Here is a 22,118-nt window from a genome sequence, read left to right on the forward strand (position 1 = left end):
AGCTGGTATGCCACAGATCTGTAGCTGCAGTGAGGTCACTCCTGCTAGAGAAATAAGATCTCCTTTGTCTATAAGGAAAACGCAACTAACCTTCTGCTGTCTCTCCCGCAGGAACAAAAACTGGGACCTGCTCAATTCTCTGGGTGTTTTTGTCCTTCTGATTTCTTGTCCATCTCTCACTTGCAGCACAATGTACCAATAAGGCTCTCAAAACTGAGCCCAGCTGAGACTGCGCGTGTCTGTCACTTGCCTAATACCTCTCTGCTGCATTTAGCTCTTTGTTTGGAGAGGGGAAACAGCTCTTCATGGTAGAAGATTTTTCAATTCACCACTTGGAGCATTTCTTTCATACTTTATAAAATTCAGATTTACATGTACGGTCTTCCCAGTGTGTGGTCAATGGGTTTAAAGTGCCTTTGCCATCATCTCTGTAGCTGGAGTGGGTGTGTGGGAGCCATGTGTGATGGCTGGAGTCCTTTGCTCTGTGTGTGTGAGTGTTCTGCACATGTAAACATGTCTGTGCGTCCATCATCCGGCCCAGAGCGGGGCCATCCCCGAAGCGCCCTCCCCATGGGGATGTGTGGGATGTGCAGTCCCCTCTGCCCTGCCAACAGGAGTGGTGAGTGGGTCAGGGAGGCAGAGGGGCCAGCCCTGCTCTGGGCCAGAGCAGTGCGAGTGTGGCCTCTCTTGTCCCTGCCGTGGAGTGGTGTGTGCGTGGTGGGAAGTCGTGGCTGACCTCTGTAGTCTTGTCTTGTCGTTTCAGTGGTGTGCGGACAGATGAAGCTTGGCCTGTTTTTACTCTCTGTGTTTTTCCTTGTCTTTTTTTATTCCCTCCTCATCTTCATCGCACTCTGCCATCAAACAAAACAAACTTTCATCTCTCAGATCAGCGAGAAGGTTGGTCCTTTTCACTTCTTATCCATCTACAGTACACCACGTCAGATGGGACTTTTCCAGTAGGGAGAGGAGAGCCATCCCCAAAAGGGGAGGGGGCCCTACAGACTGGCTCCTTTCCAGGCACAGCCACAATGTGCCTGGTGAAATCTGCTTACTGTTTGCTGTGACTCTGGTGATGGCATTGATACTTTGCTTGCATGCCTTTGTTGCTTGAGATTTAAAGTGCACAGAATATTTTGCATGCAAATACCAGCCAGGGCAGTTTTGTCAAAGGCAGGGTAGGAAGAAGTGCATGCTGCTCTGTGTGGGGTGCTTCTCTAACCCTTTACTCATGCTAGGTGCAAGTGTAATACCTCTAAACTGCTGCTGCTTTCTGGCTGGAGAGCAAGAACAGTCTTTGGAAGCAGAGATCAGAATGATCAGTCCCCTTCACAAGCTGCTAGAGAGTGTGGGTTCCTTAATTCCTCCTGAAGCTTTAAAAGTTTTAACTTTCTCTAGAGGCAAAAAGCTTACTTTGATCTCAGCTGGAGGAGAACCCAGCATGCTACCCTCCCTTGCCACAAGGCAGCAGATGCAGCTTGCTGAGATCCAGATTCCTTGTGCTGAGGCAACTTCCCTGCTCCTCAGCAGTCCCTGCACTGGGGTAGCCCATTTTCCATGCTCTGTCAGTGCTCAGACATGAGCCCTTTACACGAGCAGGTCTGCCTCTCCTTCCTTCTCTGGGGCTGGCTGCTCTTCCTCCTGCAGGCAGGAGAGCCAGGAGCTCTGGCAGTGGCCCCAGCCATACCAAAGATGGCTCAGAGAGGCCCATGGTGGCATGCACAGGAGCGTGTAGCCACTCAGCAAAACCTGATCAGTGCTTTGCTCTGCTCTGTCCTGCTGCTCTCAGGGAGCCAGAGGTGAATAAAGGACAGTAGTGAAAGGCAGCTCCAGCCTTTAAATTAAATCTAGCTCCAGACCTAGCTCAAGGCACTCATGATTTCATGCTGAGGAAAGCTGGTGTTTCTGGCAGAAGCCTGGATTTAGTTTCCAGAGATGATTCCTTCACTGAACGGGTTCTATGGGGGTCTGTCCTTCCACACCCACTGAAGGTAAGGGATGCTCACACTGCTCTCCAGGTGGCATGGGGAAAAGACCCTGGCTTGTCTCACACAAATTATCAGGTATCTAGATGAATTGTCTTACGATCATCACTGGAACAAGTTTTAACAAATTGTCATAGCGTCTGTTTCAGTACACTGAGTTCGATCCCATTCCTCTCCCTGGAACATGCTCTCATTTAGATTGTACTGAGGAACAGGACCTTTGTTGTTTACCTTCTAAAAATAGATTTTGTGGAGGGTAAAATTACCTCAGCACAAGACAATGATGAAAAATGAGAACAAGGAAGAAAAGAAAGGAAATCAAAGCCGAGGCCCAAAGCCTCCCAGATTTCAGTGAATTTGAAGCACTGCTGTGATGGCTGAGACACCTCTGGAGACTAAACCTTTGACAGGGCACTTAAATGTTTTAGCCACATGGTTTAGCTGAAGGGAGGCAGCTGAGAAATGGGTATAAGGCAGCAGGAGTGAAGAATTTCTCATTCTTTGTGTCAACCCTTCCTTCCCACTCCACCAAAAATACCTACATACACAAATATTTAATGTGAAGCCAGAAATTAGTTTCTAAATATTCCATTGGGGTTTGCCATGCTTATAATTTGTTTGGCACTGATAATTACATCGTACATTTTTCCCGCTTTACTTAAAACTGTGTACTGCTAACCCATGCATTTAATTATTGCTCTGTGACTTCTACAAGGTTATTTATTAACAAGTTATTTTATCTTGATACAGTGGATCTTTTCTCTTATTCCCCTCCTTAATGTTGTGTTATTTTCATCAGAGAAATTTCTGAGAGCAAATGCAAATTGCAGAGCTCCACAATCTTGCTCTCCCTTACTTTGCTATTAGTATGTCAGTATGCTGAATGCTGATGTGTCTCCAGTGCTGCACCACTGTAATGATATATCCTCTTTTATATGTGGTTGTCAGCACAAATAATTAGACCTAAAAGTTATAGCTGAAATATAATCCAAAAATGGCAAGGCCCTGTTTTGGAAATTGTCTATAAAATGTCAGCACTCAAGGATACATTGGGAGCATAAATAGTACAGCATTGTTTGAGTACAAGATTAGACTGTAAATGCATTTTTTCTGGTTCAGATTTTTCCTCTCCTTCTGTTGGTTCTGTCAATAGGTTGTGAGACTTCAGCAACTGCCTTTCTGTTTGAAGTCCTTTCGTAAAATGATAGCATTGGGGAGAGATGAAAGGTGTCTACAGATGAGTAAACCATGCAGACCAGTGATCATATTTGAGGATAGCTCCTAAATTCACTCCTTCCCGACTTGGAGGAGATGGTTCCTGAGGAAGGCAGGAGTTTTGGCAAGTGACCAGTCTGGCGAGGACAAGAACACACCCTGTTCACCAGGGTTCCTTCAGCTTGCCTGGCTCGAGTAATGAAGTTGGACAGTCTCACACTCTCAGAGATGTGCCCCTGCATTGCACTCTGCTGCTCGTCCCAGTTGGGAGGTTGGAGCAGAGCCCCCTGACCTTGCCTTGTCTGTGCTGGGACTGGAGAGGAGCAGCAGACCAGGCTGTCCTAGTTCTCCTTCAGAGCAAAAAGGACTTCAGGCTGCTCTTCCCTCGTGCAGAGGACAAGCAAAGGGGAGAGGATGTCAGGACAGTGGTGCAGGACGCGAGCAGCTGGAATTGCCTCAGAGACAAGCAGAGAAGCATGCAGAGCACAAGCACAGCTCCATCACCACGGGGCAGCCCCCAGTGAGCAAGCAGGAAGGGGAAAGATGAGGCCCAGAATTAGATGCCAGCTAGGCATGGTGCAAAGGAAACCCTGAAGCAGGAGCGGGCAAATAGAGGTGTCTGGATCTCTGCAAACCAGAGGGAGGAGTGTTAGCATTGTCATCTCCTAAGCTGTACTGTGGCCAAGGGAGCCCACAGGAAAATTTGGAAATTTGGTTTCCCCCTTCCCTAGCAGCGCTGCACAACTCTGGAAGCCTGGGCCATCCTCGTGGCACTTTGTGTTTCTAGCAGAGCCTCACTGGATGCCAGCAGTGTCTCAGCACATGAGAGGGACTAACAACACCAGCCTGAGGGCCCTGGGCTTAGAGCCTACAGCTTTTGCAGCCAGCAGCAGGGAGGAGGAGGGTGTCCCTGGTTCTCCAAAGGGGTAACTTCACCCTCGGAGGGAACCTGAGACGTGTGGAAACAGCCACTCCCGTGCTGAAAGGAGCCAGGCAATCGATTGAAGCTCTTTGCTCTCAAGGCAAGGAATGTGCATGTTAGTGCATGCTGAATTATTAACATTTCTCAACCTTTGTGGCTCTAGTGTTGCTTGCTCCCCCCCTTCCCCCCAGCAGTCTCCCCTGTGAGTGGGGAGCCAGACTCCACACTGTCTTTTCTCCTGGTCCTGTGAGATCCAGGGCACGGGCTCAGGTTGCACTGTACTCACTGCTCAGAGTTTCACTTCACTTCCTAAGGAATGCTCTCAGTGGGGAGATGTGCAGAATAGTGGGCTAGCACAGAGCCCTTACAATGCCTGTTCTCGGGATGAATTACAATGAATCTCATTTTCGACAGTCTGCAGGTTTAGTTAAACCCCTGAATTATAGTGTTGTCCATTGAAATAATTTTAATATTCACAGTAGTTTTCCCTGTGCTGTTCCTGCAAAACCTCTGAACCGCCTTCTTCTGATCCTTATCCAAAAAGAAGATTAAAAAAATTATTGCAAATTCTAGTCAAGAAAATTGTAATTAAAAGGGAAATTTCATTGCTGCAAAAAACGAAGAAAACAAAATTTTCTGGAGCACTTAAGGTAGAATCATGGACTGTAATAACCCATGTGATTTGACTTGTAAATTGGACAGAAATTCTAAGAATGCTGCTTTTTGAGGAGTTACACTGATTTAAATTATTACCAGACTCTTATGCTAGAAAAGCTCGAAACTTAAATTGCTGGCTTGAGCCCGAGGAATGTGTTGATGGTGCTCTGCAAGCTGCTGTGAGAGCTGTGCCAGCTCTTGCTAATGCTAACTGACAGCATCTCCCCTTCTCCTTCCATACTGACTGGGACAAGAAGCTGCCAATTATCCCCCAAGAGGATGGGAGGCTGATGAAGCCGGTCCCTTCCTTTGCATATACTCCTGACTGAGCACTGCCTGGGCCAGATCTCTTACTGAAGGCACTGCCCTGACCTCCTCCCACCTCCCATGTAGAGAGCTGACCCCTGCACAGGGCATCCATTTTTAGCAGCTGGGTGCCTTGGGCACTGCTGTTCTCTGGTGCGGAGCAGCGAGCCCATCTCAGCAGCTCTGCCGGTGTGCAAATGAGGGGAAGGCGGCTCAGCCATTCTGGGCTGCAGGAATGCACCACAGGAGCCTGTTTAAGCACTCCTCTCTTGCCAGGCTGGAGAGCTGAGGCTCCACACGACTTCCTGGCATCTGCAGGCTGTGGTGTGCGGGAGGCACAGCCCGTGTCGAGGCTGGTGAGGGGGTCTCATGCTGTTTGATCCACAGGAGAGTTTTCCTTGCCATTCATCCCTTTTCTAAGCACAGGAATGCACCATCCACCTCTGCTGCTCCCGAGTGTGTGGTGCAGGGGAGAGTGACTTCCCATCACCCTGCAGAGCGCTGCTACAGGGCCCTGAGCCCCAGTGAAGTGCCTGTCCCCTCCCTGCAGGGGAGCAGGCAATGTCAGCTGCTGACATCCCTCAAGAGAGACAGCACAGCCACCACAGGTCCTGCCCCTCTGCAGGACATACCAAGGGTGACACGGCACCAATGGAACCCGCACAGCCCCAGGAGCACCCTGAAAGCAGGCGCTTGACATGGGGACACAGTGTGGGGTGCAGGGAGTCTGCGGCAGGCTGTGCTGCCTCTGGTCTCACAGGGCTGGAAGTGAAAATCTGTTTGTGCATGCTGGGCTCTGATCTTTGTGCATGGCCTTGTGTCCTCCAGTTTATTGTTTTCCCAGGTCCCTGTATGTGAGTATTTGTGTGCCTTCCCTCTCCCTGTCCTGCCCTTCCACCATTGTCTGTCTGAGTTGTAGTGGCCTCCGGTGCCTGCCAGTCTGTTTGCCTTGTGCATGTGTGTGAGTGTTCTGTGCACACCTATGGCATTATCCTCAAAATTTGCTTTTTTCCTGTTTTAATACAGCTTGGATGGGTGGGTTTGGTCCTTTGGCGGGGACAGAATTTGAACAGCTTCTACCTGGAATAATTTGATGCCATGTTCATTGAAAAATAAACCTGACTCTTAATGACTGATGCTGGGATGCTTTGGTTGGAAATACATGCCATCATGTTAAACCATTGCCATGTCCATCAGGTTAAGTCTGTATTCTCATGAATGCATAGCATTTGAGTACACTTTCAGTTCTGTCTTGTTTGGGAGCACTGCTCCATTGGTCAGGTAACACTTCACTTGTGATTGCTCATGTGGGTATTGATTTGAGATTTAATAATTGATTAAAAGAAGCATCCAGCAAGACTTTGGATTTATATACTCAAAAAAAAAAAAAAAAAAAAAGCAAAGGAAGAAGTTATCCTTAAGTTATCCTCACCCTGGCTGGTAAGGAGCTAATGAGCCCTGTTTTGTCACTGAGACGATGTGTAGTACACACACAATGTTGACAGTATTGTTTAATTTATCACAAAGTCTTAGCTCTGTTGTACATGCAAGTGTGGGGGCTTCTGTGTTCAGTCTCTTTCTGCAATCCTGATGGTTTGGGGATGAATCATCAAAGAGAGCACTAGTGAAATTTGATTTGGGTAGAGGCAGCTTGGCAAGCGGAGCTGACACCTCTGCGGCTCGCGGGGCTGTCAGCAGCTTTACTGTCTGCGGAGATGCTGCGCTGGAGGAGCCAGGCCCCCACTGCCCATGGGGCTGGCCACACCTGTGGCCTGTTGTGACCTGGCCCTGCTCAGGCTCCTGCCCCGTTCCCACCTGCCCCCAGCGCTGCGGCAGTGCTGCCCCAGCAGCCCAGTGCACTGATGGAGGAGCATAATTGGCAGGAGAGGCTCCTCGCAGCCGGTCAGTCGTGACCCCGGCCGCTGCTCGGGGCTGCCTTTCCAGTGGAGGAGGCTGGAGGAGAGCAGAGCTGCTGGGCAAGACATATCCAAGCAGTTTCCTTTTTTAACTACAGACTGAAATGAGCTTGCCCAGAGGAGACAAAGATTTACTGAGCACAGTTGTTTCTCTACCCTTGCTTAAATAGGCCCATAACACTAACCCTGAAGAAGGGACCTCATTTCTCAGTGTCATTTTCCTGACGGGAATGCATATGGCAGGCAGCTTTAGAGCTTTATTGTAGCTGAGAGTTGCTTACAAATAAGTCTTGAATGAAATACCCAGCAAGGGATTGATAGGAAGAGAAGCTGTGCAATGCAATAAGGAGGAATACATCTCCCAAAGAGCTGCCACGAAGGTGGGAAAGGTTCTGCCAGCCCAGCTCTCTTCTGTCAAAATGGATATGATCTCACATCTGTCAGGATTAGTTCTCTCCTGCCCAGCAAGGTGATCTCTTCAGGCCCTGACAATGTCATGCAGCTCGGGTGACTATTTTCTGAGCCAAGGTAGAACCTGAGTTACATTTTGAAAGGAATTATATTTTATTTAGCAGCACACGTGGGCTAATTCAAAAAAGAAACCCTTCTGCTGCCCCTGCCCAAACCCTGTGAGGTTTAGGGAATGGGCTGCTTTGCTCCAGAGCTAATAAATTGAGCAGGTGATTCCGTTTTGCAGAGCTTCAGTGGGCCCTGTGCAAAGTGTATGACTGGCATTTGTGCATGCTTTCTAATTAGAAGGATGTAATTTTAATGGAGGAATGTTTCATGTTAGTAATATGATTTCAAAAGGCTATGTTTGGAGGGAACGGATTGAGCCATCCCTTAATGAGTTCTGCTAATAAGATGCCAGTGGCTAAGGAAGGATAGCAAAGTGTGTGCAATTTGGCAAAGTAGTGAACAGCTTTTGCACTTCATTTTATCTGTCCTGAGGGATAGACAGGCAAAAATGCCCCTCATGTACCCCTGCAGTGCAACTGAGTACTCTCTGCTGGTTCTGTGACCCTACTAGCTGTCTCCTCCTTGTTTCAGTGCGGCGTGTTGCTCCTCGATTCTCTATCCCTCCAAGCAACCACGAGGTGATGCCTGGAGGGAGCGTGAACCTCACGTGCGTGGCAGTAGGTGCTCCAATGCCCTACGTGAAGTGGATGGCTGGTGTGGAGGAGCTGACCAAAGAAGATGAGATGCCTGTCGGTAGGAATGTCCTGGAGCTGAATAACATCATGCAGTCTGCCAACTACACCTGCGTGGCCATCTCTTCCCTTGGCATGATCGAAGCCACAGCCCAGATCACTGTCAAAGGTAAGCAACTATTACTTGCAGTGCTCCAGTTTGGGTTTCAATGATGTGGCCTTTTGCCAAAGTTTCTTGGCTGCAGCCAACTGACTGCTCTCTTCTGTGACTTTTCCAGTTTGCGAGGGAGGTTCCCAAACACACAACTTTGTTTTTTCCAGCTCACAGTATGATGAGATATTCGCTCTGAAGGTCATTTTCTCTCTCCCTGCAAGTGGCATGGTAGACAAGCTTGTGTCAGGCCATGAGAGAACCTCACTGAGTCTGTGTTGGTCTCAGCAATGTCTGGCTTGTTCAGTGCATCAGCAGGATCAGCTCTGCACTGTGGTGGGCCATGGGTGTCTTGGGTCTGTGGATGTCTGCATTCAGAGAGCTGTTCACACAGATGTCCTCTTGCAGTAAGGGTGAGACAAGAAGGTTAATCCCAGCAATGTGAAGTGTCCATGAGCCTCAACAGAGTGAGCATCCTCCCTCCCTACAGGGAGGAGCTATATGAGTTCATTTGAAATTTGTTATGTAATCCTCTGTAAATGTCTTCCCTTACTGCTCTGCCCCTTTCCCTTTTTCTTGTGTTGCTGTCCTTCAGCTGTACTTTCTGCTGACTTTTCACAAGTAGCTTTGCTCCAAAGAGGATATTGTTGCCAATTGTTGACCACAGGGTAATCCATCCACTAACAGAAGGCTGATGATGTCCTGCATTTCCCATCTGGGGTCTATCAGAGCCACAGTATCCGTTTCCTTCTCTGCTTTCAGTTGATTTGTAGCTCAGATTACCACAGATATGTCATCTTTTGAGTCTGTCTGTTCTTGCAGGCCCTTCGTGCACTATGGCCACCTTTAGCATAGAGTTCCTGCTTGAACAAATCAGAGAATTGAGTGTTAGCCCTCTCTGACCTGGAGATAACAGGAAGTTCTCTTGGCTAGTCAGAGGATGCTTTTAACCTTAGCCGCACCCAGCTCCCTTCACTCACAACACCTGCTCGTCAGTACCTTTTCCAGCCTCTCTTTTCAGCACAGCGGTTACTTTGCTATAGTAGATACACAAGAGAGTACAGAGAAAAGGGCCATGATGGGATGGTGGTCCGGTCTTGGAGGCAGTGTTGTTTCTCCTGTGCTTACTGGCAAGAAGAGCATTTTCAGTGCAGACAGGAGAAGCAAGATTACACAGAACTGATTGCACTCAAGTATGTTGAAAGTACCAGACCTGCCCTTGCTCATATGGAGGCTGCACACCCAATAGCTGTCAGGAGTCAAACTTGTGTCTCTTCAAAAGAAAAGGAGTTTCATGTGTCCTTGAAAGCCTGAGGAGGGCTGCCAGTTTCTAGGATGCTGTAGGAAATACATTTTTTCAGGCCATAATACTGTGCAGGTTGGGTTTGCCCTCCCTGAATCTTTCATGGGTGGTGGTGGGGTGTCTGGCTGTGGATTGTGTGCCCTCCCTTTCCATGCCAGTTCAGATGGGATGATGGTCTGAACTGTATTCATGTTGCAGTAGCACTGAAGAATGCATTCTCTCTGGTACTCAGAGCAGGCATGCCCTGTGCTAAGGAGCTTGCCTTGCTCAGCTGAACCATGTGCAAACTAGAAACCTGATGGCTTTGCCAAAGAATGAAGTTCTTGAGTATCTTAATTTGGGTTGAGCATTTTCCGTAGTTCCTTGTCGTTCCAAGCACGGCTGCATTACAAGTCACTAATTACTTTAGAGTGGTTTGTAGGAGGTTTAAACTTACTGTAGATTTTAATTCAGTCATTGTACTAAAGTATTTGTGTACTCTGCAAATCTCTCTCACACACAGTCATTCTTTTTCTTTATTCTTGTGGTAAAATGGTAAATCTGGATATGTGTGCTTGCAGTAGTTGCATTCTCATTGACACTTCAGAGATATCATTGTCAGAATTCTTGTGTAACAATGTACTGTCTGGTTGCAGTTTGACACACCACCCAGTGAAATAGTGGATATGAAAGTTGGTAATTTCTCTGGCTGTATCTCTCCTGCATGTTCTGTAATACTTACAAAGCCTTGCCCCATCCACCCTTCTAACAGCATTGTCCATGAACTCCCTTTGGCCTAAGATACTGCCTTTCTGGAAGCAAGAACATAACTCCAGATTATTTTGGATCTCTGATTGCTTTAGTGTGTAAATGAGCTGTTCACCTGGCTTCTGGGGCCAGCCCAGCCCAGCCCAGCAAGCATTTTCCCACTGCCGGGTGAACCCCCATGACAGAAACATTCCTGCATCCCCGTTGAATTACTTTTATTTAGCCTGCTGCTGGTAAGTGCGTCAAGCACATCTAATAACATGATTGCTCTGTTTATCCTTCCATTAAGAACCACTTCAAGCAATATATGGTAATATAAAAATGCATGTTATAGAGTATGAAATGATTTCTGCCTTTTAAAGAAGAATGTTAATGGGAGGTGGCAGCTCCATTTTTATCCCTGTGCACATTGCAAGGTTTGAGCTGACTGAATTATTTAAATCACACCTCTCTGCCTTCCAATTGCAGCACTGCCAAAACCTCCAACAGAGCCATTAGTGACTGAAACAACAGCTACCAGTGTGACCCTCACCTGGGATTCAGGCAACTCTGATCCCATTTCGTATTACGTCATCCAGTACAAGCCCAAATCCTTGGAGGGGCATTTCCAGGAGGTGGATGGTGTGGCAACAACCCGCTATAGCATAGGTGGGCTCAGCCCCTTCTCAGAGTACGAGTTCCGGGTCATCGCTGTCAACAACATCGGCAGGGGTCCCCCCAGTGAACTGGTCGAGGCCCGGACAGGAGAGCAAGCTCCTTCAAGTCCACCCCTCAAAGTCCAGGCACGGATGCTGAGTGCCAGCACCATGCTGGTCCAGTGGGAACAGCCGGAGGAGCCCAATGGACAGATCCGAGGGTACCGCGTGTACTACACCACCGACCCGCACCTGCCTTTGAGCATGTGGCAGAAGCACAACACTGACGACAGCCACCTCACCACCGTGGGCAGCCTCATCACAGGCACCACCTACAGCATCCGCGTCCTGGCCTTCACTTCGGTGGGCGACGGGCCCCCCTCGGACATCATCCAGGTCAAAACACAGCAAGGGGGTACGTATGGAGTGAGGCAGCCTGGCTCCGTGGCCATCCCAGCGCTGCGCGGCTCAGCTGAGCATCTGACCTGCACCAGGCATCACAACTGCACTTGGTGCTCAAATGACTGCATGTCAGAGAGGGTGGGGGGCATTCCCATCCCACAGCCATCGGATTCATGCTGTCAGATTGTCCTGGGGAGCTGGTATCAATCTCTGTACGAGTAACAGCCCACTGTTTTGTCTGAGATACAGTGTCTAGAAACGTGACACAAAGTCTTGGATACAGATGTCATCTGCACCTGTGTAACTGCTGGACCCTTCTGGGGTTTGAGTACAGGTGTGGAAGGAAGGAAGGATCTGGGATATAGTGAGGGTCTGGAAGTGAGCACAGTCCCCGTAGTCACCCAGCTGAGTGACTGAGGTGCTTGCTTGTGGCCTGAGATGTTCTAAGACTGCAGTACAGGGGAGAAGGAATGTTCTGGCAGAAATGAAAGAGGATCCTCACAAAGTGAAACGCTGACTTTGCTAAGTCATGCATCTCTTCTCGCCCCTTCTGGCACTAACCATGTGTTTGTTCCCCAGTTCCTGCCCAGCCAGCTGACTTCCAGGCAGAAGCAGAGTCTGATACCCGCATCCTGTTGACATGGCTGCCTGCCTCTCAGGAACGCATTACTAAATATGAGCTGCTGTACTGGGAAGGGGAGGATGGCACTCAGGTGAGGATCCTGCCTGGCAGCTCTTGGGGCTGGACATGGCAGTTTATCAGCTTGGGAAGGGTGTGTGCTCGAGCCAGGGTGGTAACACAACTGTTTTTTTGTGTTTCTTCTGCCTCAGTTGTGTGCAATAGGAGCATGGCATTCTGGTTTCTGTGTGACTTCAGCAGTTCTTGTTCATGCTAGCAAACTAGCTAGTGACCAGTTTGGGACTGGAAAGGCTCAGAATGCTGTGACTGCATCCCTGAGGCATGCTTACTTCTGGTGCCTGTGAACAGTCACACTTCTGGGCAAGTCTGAAATGGTCTCCAGCATGTGTCTCTGGCCCCAGGACTGGTTAGATGTAAAAAGCAGATTGAAGGTGGCCTAGAGAGACCCCTTCCACATTTACTGCAGGTCTCTAAAGGAAGTCTAGTTCCAGATATATCAAAGGTAGTGCTGGCTTCAAGACAGCACAGCAAGAATTGTGCCATGACACCGTCACAGTGTCCCGAGGTCCTCTTCCTCTCCTCTTATTATAGTGGCATGAGAGCTGCCAAAAGTAAGTGCCTTTCAGGTGAAGTGTCAACAAAACAAGCACTTTTCCAGCAGTGTTTCCAGATGCATTAGAAATCCTGACTGCTGCAGGACAAGGGCTTTACTCTGTTTCACAGGCAATACACTGTCTGTTGGGAGAAAACAAACTTGTGTGTCCTGTGCCCCTTGTCTGAACTTGTATAGATGGACCCAGCATTCCCACAAAGCTCTCAGGCCAGTGAGTGCAGTGTGGACACCAAACAGTGTAACTTGGCTGTGGAAGAGGTCTGCTTCCCTGCAGAGTCCTGGTGTGTCACCCAGGAAGCTCCATGCTTTGGCATCCTGTAGAACTGCAGGCAGGTTTGGCAGCGTGGCTGTGACTTTTTGTGGGTCCAAAATGGCAGCTCACCAGTGTTTCTGTATCCTCCAACTGCACCATATAATCTATTTCCTTTTTTTTTTGGCAGGAAAAGGTGGAGTTTGACCCAACCTCCTCATACGCTGTGGAAGGTCTCAAACCAGACACGTTGTATAAGTTCCGTCTGGGTGCCCGCTCAGAGCTGGGGGTAGGAGTTTACACCCCCACCGTTGAAGCCAGAACTGCTCAATCCAGTAAGTGCCTGACACTCAACACTACTGGAGACAAAGCAAAAGCAGTCCATTTTCTATCTCCTGGGCACAGAGAAGCCCAGTGCCTCTGCCCTTGTGGGTTTGCAGGGATGCTGGCATGCAGTTTGCTAGAGGGAGTAAATGGGAAAGTCAGCTGGGGTTTGGATCAGGGCTCTTTGGCAGAGTGGGTACACCCAAGGGGTAAGTTGTTTTCTTTGTGTCCCTTTGATCATACTGTCTTTCCCTAAGGGTAGATTCTTAAAAACTGATGGAGGAGTAAAACAGGCTGAGAAATTGCTTTGGAGGGATTGATTTGAGTGGGTTTGTGCATCTCTATGAATTTACTCCCATGCAGGCAAGCTGTCTGGACAGGCAGCATATGGGTATTTGGCTCTAAATGTGACTGTCTCCAAACCATTGGATTTTCATCCCTTCACTCCCCATTCCAGCTGTCTTGCTTACACAGGAGTCCATCCCTGGTCCATACAGTTGATTGCAAGGTGAGGCATCCTGTGAGACCAGGTGTGTCTGTGGCTGTCAGGCAGCTGGAAGAGTCATTTTGGGGAAGTGGCTGTTTGCCAGGGTTGTGTGAGCAAGTGAGGCTGCATCTTCTGGGACTGCAGTGCTAGAGGAAACCAGAACAAGCTGCAGTTGAGTTAATAGAGAGGCTCAATAATGAGGTGACCCAGGCAATATCACTTTCATCCTGGCTCTGCCCTGTGTGATCACAGAGCTGGAGTTTGCATTGCTCTGATTGGCAGCTCAAAGTGCTGCGCATAAGCAGATTAGGGCTATCAAAGGGCCCTGCGATAAGCTCGTTTTCACTAACGATTTTTGGGCTTGCCATTATGCAAAGGGCATTAAAAGGGGGAAAAAAGACATTTCTGTTAGCACCGTCTGTCTGGGATTTGCTCGCTCTGTGGAGTGAGCAGTTGGCACAGGCAGCCAGCCTTCCCTGCAGGGAGGGCGGCAGCATGCACAGCAACCAGGAGTGTGAGATGGCCATTAGAAAGGGAGCTCTGGCAGGGAAGAGCAGCTCTGCTCACTTTTAGAATGACCTTCTCTTTGAGGAAAATTCAGCTTTATTAACATACCAGTCCCAGGCATTCCTCCACCTCGTTAATTGAGCTAATGATGTCTTAGAGCTGCACAATAGACAGGTATGAAAATGGAGAAAGGTTCAGATCATGCGGTTATAAATATTTGAACACTGAGAACAAATTCTGAATATGGAGATTTGTATACCTGTTTCGGATAGCTTTTGTATTGATAGCAAAGGTTGAAGTAATTCTCCTGCCATGTAAATTAATTCCATCAGTGGATGCTCTTATCCTTGAACACACTTAATCAGAGACAGCTCCATGCATAAATGAGTCCTTCAGAGTCTCACAACAGTCCAAGTAAGAGAAACGTTTGCTTCATGGACTCATCAAGGCAGACATCTTATCATGACCTACTGTACCTATTGTCTGCTCACAAGGCATCTCACACCAGTCTGTTTTAAGGTTATCACTTCACTGGCCAGTGGTGCAGTAGCTGACTGGTTCTGGCTTTTGTTTAGTCAGAGAAGTGTGCATAGGTTGGAAGAGATTTGGCATTTAGCCACAGGAGTACCTTGGTTGGACTAGTGAAGCACTCCTCACACTGAAGGACCTAAGAATCCTTAGATTGACCCAAGAAGTGTCCTGGGTCTTGGTTTACAGGCCCCTACTTGAAAATATTTCTGATGGCACTCTATTCTATGGCAGAAGCCATTGGCAATTACTGCTGAGCTGTTCAGTGAGGGTGACAAACCACTGTCTGAACAGTCCCGATGCAGTGTGGAGCCTTGAGTACTGGAGGACTTAAAATCAAGTAGGTGTTTCAGAAAGGTGTGCTTTACCTTGGCAAAACCTTCCAGGCAGAAATCCTTTGGTCTTTACTTAGCAACACCTTGTATTAGATGGTTCAATTGGTCCCCTTTGGCCTTAGAATTTACTAATCTAGAAACACTACGGCTCCCAGCCCCAAATTGGTCTCCTTCCTGCACTTTTCCATCTGGTTACCCTGAGAAATGCTGTTAGATCATGGAGCTTGACACATTCAGGTGGGACACAAACTGCAGGAGCAGTCAGATTCCTGCTTTCCAAAAAGCCTCTCTTCAGTCTCTATTCCCGTCCCTGACAAACCAGTCATGGGGAAGGTAGGAGGCCCATGATTACTAATGACTCACTGATGGGCTGGAGAAGGATGCTGGTCTTGTTTTTCTTGTGGCACTCCTGCTCAGGGGTAGTGGCCATGCTTGTGTGGAAGGGCCAGAGGGAGGCAATGCCCTTTTGAACCCTTCCGCAGTACAGTTGAGACCTCATCTCCTGAGCAGGCAGCTGCTTTCTAGGTTGTCTTTCCTGCTAAGCTCCTCTCTTAGTTGCTGGGCACCCTGCAAACAGCACAAGCAGTGCTGCTTTGAGGGCCTGAAGAGCACGGGGGAGTTTTCCAGGAGTCTGTAGTGCCTCAGGCAAGCGGAATGATGCAAGACAGAAGCATCAGCTCTGTGCCCATTAGGGCTTGGCATTAAAATGCTGTTCTCCCTTGAAATACTGAGGTGGGTCCTAAGTCTGCCTGTTCCCTAGCCTAAGGAGCAGGTGGGTTGGATGGTGCACAGAGTTGCTGTGGGCCGTCGAGGGAGGCTGTCGTGAGTAGCCTGGAGGCAGCAGAGGTTTGCACAGTGTGCGTATGTGGGTACATCTGCATGTGTGGGTGCATGCTGGCCACCCAGTCTGCTCTTTGCTGGCCCCAGGAGGGGCACTTCAACTCCTTGTGCATTTTAAGTTGATCCTGTTCATGTTACCAAGTTTTATTTTGCTTTCTTTAAGTGTTAATCTGAGCTTTTGACTTGAACATCATATGTGTGACTCTTACCCAGTCAACAGCCAACTAGTGACTTGCCCACATTGCCATCCAAAGCTACCTTTTGAGAATGAGCTCACTGCTGCATGCCAAGGGAAGTTGTGGAGGTTCTGTCAAAGCATATCTCTTCTGTGAAGGGCAGACAGTGGCAAAGGAAAGGTTTGCCAAGCCCCTTGTGTCTCACCTGTCCTGTCTGAGGAATGCCACCATGCACTTTGTCTACATTATACCCTCCATTGTAGGTGTTGCTTTGGTGCTATATCTTCCTACTCTCTTCCCTGCCACTTCTCTGCTGATTAACCAAAAGATGTGAGGATTCACTTTTTACCCCTGCTCCCTTTTCACTATACCAGATGGCAGGGCTGATCCTGTGCTGCCTCCCTCACACAGGAAACTGTTTGCTTCTACACATTGCTTTGACTTCTCTTTCCTCCAGTGTAGGTCCCATAGCAGCAGCCTGACTGCTCAGGCATCGTCTCTTGCAGCTCCATCACTATTTACTCTCCTGCATCTTTCATCTCTCCAGGCATCTGAGCCCAAACATCAGGAATGTTGCCTGCTCTCTGAGCACAGGAGTGGGCATTAAAAGTTACATGCACTCTGCAACTGTTTCTGCAGGCAAGTGGGCCTTGTTCCCAGCAGGCAGAGATCAGTGGTGGCACTGGGAGGTCCTGCTGCCCTCTGCTTTGTCAGATCTTCTGACACTGCCAACCCGTGCCCAGCAGAGCTATGGCACCATTGCTGAGTGCTTGAATTACCTGAGGTCCTTGCTGCCATGTGGAGAGATGTAGGTTGTGCTCACCTGTGAGCAGACAAACAGGGTTGTTCCTGTGCCCCTGCAAGGCTGGCTCTGCTGCATTGGTGGCTGCAAGGACTGTAGCATGGGCAAGGGCAGCAGTCTTTTATCAGGCATTTCTATGTTTCTGGGTGCAGTGGAGAATGGAAGCTGACTTTCTCCTGCCATGGCAAAGCAAGATACTTTGTACTCCATTATTGCTTGGCCACACAGCTTTCCAGTCTTAGAACAACAGCGTGCTTGCGCTTTTTTTTTTTTTTTTTTTTTTCCCTGCCCCCTCTGCTTAGGGCTGTTTCCTTCTGGATGAGCACCCAGAGATGGAGCCATCTGCCTTGTTCCTTCCCTGACTATGTGAACTCCTTTCCTTCTCTAGTCTTCCACTCTTGCCTTCTGTGCAGGCATGCTGTCTGCAGCATCCCAGGGCAGTCAGGCCAAATGACAGGGGGCTGATGCTGCCATGAGAGGGCTCCCATGCTGCCAGGGCCCTGGTGCAACCAGACAGCAGTTCTGCAAGGCTGGAGAATGGAATGACCCAGGTAGATGTCCTAAAGATGCTTTGCTTTGTCCAGGTAATCTCTCCTTTCCTGATCTCTCTTCCCTTGCCCAAATTTGTTTTACTGCTCTTCCCCACTGTGCTGTGTGGAGAGACTTCTCTCCCACTGATCCCAATGAGAAGCAACTGTTGCCTGGATCCCATTCCTCCTCCTGTGGACAGATAACTTTGCCAGGGTTTCAATGTTAATGCAAAATGCAACTGCTTTTTTTCTGGGAGGAGGCAAGACCTGCTTACTTTCCACTGTACAAATCTACTGGCCAGGAATTTACTGAGGCAGGTAACCAGTGTGGCAGGCATGAAGCAGTCAGTCCCAGATTCCAGGGTCATGTGCAAAGCAGCACAACCACATTATCCCCTGTTCCTGCACAGTGCCTGGCCCCACCTGGTTAGGATGCAGCATACAGCTGATGCTCATGATTTTAAACCCTACCAGGACAAGCTACCTCCAACCTCAATCACCTGCTTTCCTTATCCACTTTTGTTTCCTCCACTTGTCTAGGAGTGAGTTTTCACAAGCCTTCCTACAATCTGGTGTGTGAACTTCCCTTCTGCCACTCTTGCCTTCTGCAGCTTCCTAACTCTTCTGGTTTCCATCTGCTTCAGATCTTCACTGAAAGCATCTTTCTTCTCCCTACCAGTTTCTCTCACACCCTCCACATGCCCCACTTCCCTTACTGCCATTTCTTGTGTTTGGTAAAGTGAGTGTCCAGAACTGCTTTGGGAAGAGGTGTTCTCTATTGCAGAACAGCACTTCCATCTCCACACTGTTCATCTGGCCTTCAAATACAAATTGCCCTCACTAGTGCCATCTTTGATGACCTGTAAGGATGGCAGGCAGTTGTCCACATGTATGTTCAGTGCTCCGTTGGCTGGGTAAAAGTTCCCTGTGCATTTTGGTTTGTCCTTCCATTCATTTCCCTTCATCTCCCCACTTCATTTATTTATCCCCAGCCCCCTCCGCCCCACCCCAAGAGGTCGAGTGTGTAAGCACCAGCTCCACCACCATCCGGGTAAGTTGGGTGCCGCCGCCCGCCCAGAGCCGCAATGGGGTCATCACCCAGTACTCCATTGCCTACCAGGCAGTGGAAGGAGATGACAACACCAAGCATGTGGTGGATGGCATTGGACGGGAGCATTCCAGCTGGGAGATCAAGGACCTGGAGAAATGGACAGAATACAAGGTGTGGGTAAGGGCTCACACCGATGTGGGGCCAGGACCGGAGAGCATCCCCGTGCACGTGCGCACTGATGAGGATGGTAGGTGCTACTGAACAGCTCCTTCAGCTACTGCCCTGGGTTAAACAGCACTCTCCTAAATGAGCTGCTGGAAAGGGGGGGGAAAGGGAGCAGGGACATTGACCTGGGAGCGCCTTTCAAGCAGGACCAGAGGCTGTCAGGAGCAGTCCTCCAGGGAGCAGATCTCAACAGTTGCCCTGGAGTGGGGTTGGGGAATTGCTTTGCTGTGCCCTTGCTCTGCGTCCAGGTTGTGTCTGATATCTCATTGTGGTCCTTCAGGGTCCTGTTTGTGTCAGCAGTGCTTCCTGTGCATGCAGGGAGGCATTGCTCTGCTTTCCATTGTGGTTTTATTGTGGGTGGTGGTGGATTCCTTTTTAGTGAAAGTAGAGTGAGCTCTCCCAGACAAAGATTCTCTTGTGAGATCAGGACTTAGTTTACTTGTTGACCTGAAATCCAGCAAACTATAGAGGGGGAAAGCAATCCATTTGAAAGTTGTAGATACTGCAGGAAAGCTGCTTCCTGTTCCAGCTTCCAGGCAAGCCACAGCTTATATAAAGCTTCTCTTCCACTCAGGAGTCAGAATACCACACATACAGAGCACTTTACTGGATACGACAGCTTTAAAGAGAAATTGCTTTGTATTAGCAGAGCTGTCAGTTATGTCATCATGATTTAAGCCATTTCCTTTGAAAGTGCCAGAGCTCAGGGTGACAGTAGGAGCTCCCGTGGCTTCATGCTGACCCAGGAAAGCTGCAGATTTTATAGGAGAAGAAAGAGATGGAGCGTCCAGGCAAAGAAAGCATGATCTCTGCATTACCCAATCAGTGTAGGAAATTGAAACCAGACATGTTACAGTTTCCCTAAATGGGCTGCCACTGTCCCCCATGTCTCCATGGCTCTGAAAGTGGCGTCTGGGAATGCTTGCTGACTGCATTCCTGGGCTGGCAAACACATCTGTGTGTGTCCTGCTGCCTGTATTGTTTGCTTCGGTTCTCATTCAGCAGAACTGTAGCCCAGGGGAAGCTGTTACCCCAGAAATGTCACAACAAGCTCTCTCAGTTAGTTTTTGGGCACAGTGGTTGGACATTCCAGCTTAGCTGTCAGGAGTGATTTTATATTCCTCTGACATGCTGATGCTCAGTAGATACCCATGATGCAGCAATGAGAAATGCTAAACTGTGGTCTGAAAACAAAATTAACTTTCACTGTTTGGATCTCGAATGCAGCACATACTTCCTATAGTGGGGCAGGACAGAGTTCCTCAAAACACTGTGGTCTGCTCACATTCACATCTTTTTGTGTCCCTGCAACATCCCTATGTCACGTCCTGCCGAGGCCTCCTGCCTTCTCGTGCCAGCAGAGCTTGACATGCAGCTTCTGTCTGGTTCTCAGGGAGGATCTTGTTTTCCGCTTGGACTCCCAGCTGTGTATGTGGGCAGGTGTCTTGCCAGGACAGGAGAGCCCTGTGGCTTGTGCAAGGTCACTGCACTAAGTGAATTGTGGATTACAGCATGGGCTGCTCCAGGCAGAAGGGGGTAACTGTTCAAGCACAGCCCCCACTGTTCCCACACCATGAGTTGGCCTCTTGGTGCTGAAATGCTCTGTTCCTCCTTTCTGTATTTTATTAAATTATCTACAATTACAAAGGACATCTGGGGAAAAATAATGAATTGCCCTGCAGCTTAAAAACTGTGCTTACCTGCTGGGTAGCTGTTTCTTCCCATTTAGTTGGTTGAAATAGCAATACTCATTACATCTGCTTGTCAGGTATCCATCCCTAATTATCTAATATTGATTTCTTTCTGTGTTGAGAATTGGGGCATATGAGGTTCCAAACCTCCAGATTTTCCCAGGGCAGTGGAAGGTGAAAAGGGTCCTGCAGATGAGATGATAGGATGGAGCCCAGGCCCTTCACTTAGTACTGGGCACTTGGGTAGCATCAGTATCCTCCACAGAGAGTGAACACCTCTACTCCCAGCTGCTTCAGACAGAAGGAGCTTTCCACGAGCAACTGAGAAGCTAATTTTTTAGAATTGACATTTTTGTCACAGTCAATGCAAGAGCGAAATATAATAAGGAGGTAATTTTTCCAAATGGTAAATAGGGTATAAATACATTTTTAAACGGGCCTCACCTTGCAAGAAAATTGATATTTTCTGGGCAGTGTAATTTTTCATTTTATTATCAAAAAGCATTCAGCTAGCCATGCATGAAATGCAGTCCCCAGAGCTGTCACAATCCCCACAGGCCCCTTTATCTGGCTGAGTTCAGTGACTGCTGTCTCTGAGCTCTGGGTTATTGTTTTAGGATGGTGCTTTTCCCCCTCATTAACCTCTTACTGTCACAGGGGAAAAGCATGTGTGTGCTCTGGCTGGTGGCAGGTACCAGGGCTCCCTGCAAAAGAGGTTCAGCACCCAGTCATGCTACCTGGGGCTGTTGAGCTTGCTTTAGATGGGTCTGAGAGGAGGTGTTCTGTCAGGGAGGATGCTAAGAAGGGTTTAAAACCCCTGCCAGTGCCCCAGGCCATCCTGAGCTGCAGGGGGTCACCGTATTCTTTATATTCTGCTGTATTCTTGTAGTCTTCCTTGCTCCCCTACTGCTGGAGATGGACCTTGGGTCTGATTCAGCACAATGACTTTCATTGGGGTGCTCCTGCATATCACAGTTACACTCTTTCCTACTGAGAGGTCGTGCTGAAAGACTGCACTGTGATGTCCTGGGCAGGTACAGGAAGCTTGTACCAGTGGGGCCATCCTGGCAGTGAGGTGGGGGAAAGGTAGCAGAGGAGTGAGAGGTGGTGGCAGTGCTCGTGCGGTGCCTGCTAACTGTTCTCCCGTGTGTGTTGCAGTGCCCAGTGCCCCACCGCGAAAGGTGGAGGTGGAGTCTGTGAACTCGACTGCCATCCGGGTGAGCTGGAAGCTGCCCATCTCCAACAAGCAGCACGGGCAGATCCGTGGGTATCAGGTGACCTACGTGAAGCTGGAAAACAACGAGCCCCGGGGGCAGCCAGTGATCAAGGACGTCATGCTGTCAGAAGCACAGGTACAGTGTGGGGACCACCAGACGGTGGGCATGGCACCTTCCCTCTCTGCAGTGGGCAGGCTGGCTGGGCCCAAGTATATTTTGGCCTCGTGTTGCAGCTCTGGAGTGTGGGACTCAGCCTGCCTGAGCAAGGCAAGCAGTTTATCCTTAAACTGTGGCTTAAATATGGGTAAAAAGTTTAATCAGGGAAGGATTACTGTAGAAAAGATGATGTATTGGATGTTTCTCTCTTACCCCTTCCCTGATACATACCTCTCTGCCTGCCACATCCTGTTCAGACTCCAGCTGGAGCAAACTGCACTTTGCCAGTCCATTTACAAATGGTCAGAAACTTTTAACTAAGCCTTGAGTCTGTTTTGTGATGCTGATTATATTGAGGG

At 48.9% G+C, this 22,118-nt stretch overlaps 1 protein-coding gene across 16 annotated transcripts in view; it reads left to right on the top strand.

Moving 5' to 3' along the window:
• The window catches only part of PTPRF (protein tyrosine phosphatase receptor type F), a 375,635-nt gene that overhangs the window by 293,999 nt on the left and 59,518 nt on the right, over positions 1-22,118 (top strand). For 11 of the 16 annotated variants that reach the window (XM_064428625.1, XM_064428623.1, XM_064428629.1 and 8 more), the window contains 6 exons: positions 8,049-8,318; positions 10,819-11,400; positions 11,967-12,100; positions 13,081-13,225; positions 18,412-18,717; positions 21,545-21,738. In XM_064428625.1, coding sequence (XP_064284695.1) covers positions 8,049-8,318; positions 10,819-11,400; positions 11,967-12,100; positions 13,081-13,225; positions 18,412-18,717; positions 21,545-21,738 — 1,631 coding nt within the window. The remainder of the gene's footprint in view (positions 1-8,048; positions 8,319-10,818; positions 11,401-11,966; positions 12,101-13,080; positions 13,226-18,411; positions 18,718-21,544; positions 21,739-22,118) is intronic. The other 5 variants (XM_064428633.1, XM_064428638.1, XM_064428639.1 and 2 more) reach the window with 1 other exon arrangement.

This window comes from Passer domesticus, chromosome 7 (assembly GCF_036417665.1).
Source record: "Passer domesticus isolate bPasDom1 chromosome 7, bPasDom1.hap1, whole genome shotgun sequence".
Taxonomy (NCBI): Eukaryota; Metazoa; Chordata; class Aves; order Passeriformes; family Passeridae; genus Passer; species Passer domesticus.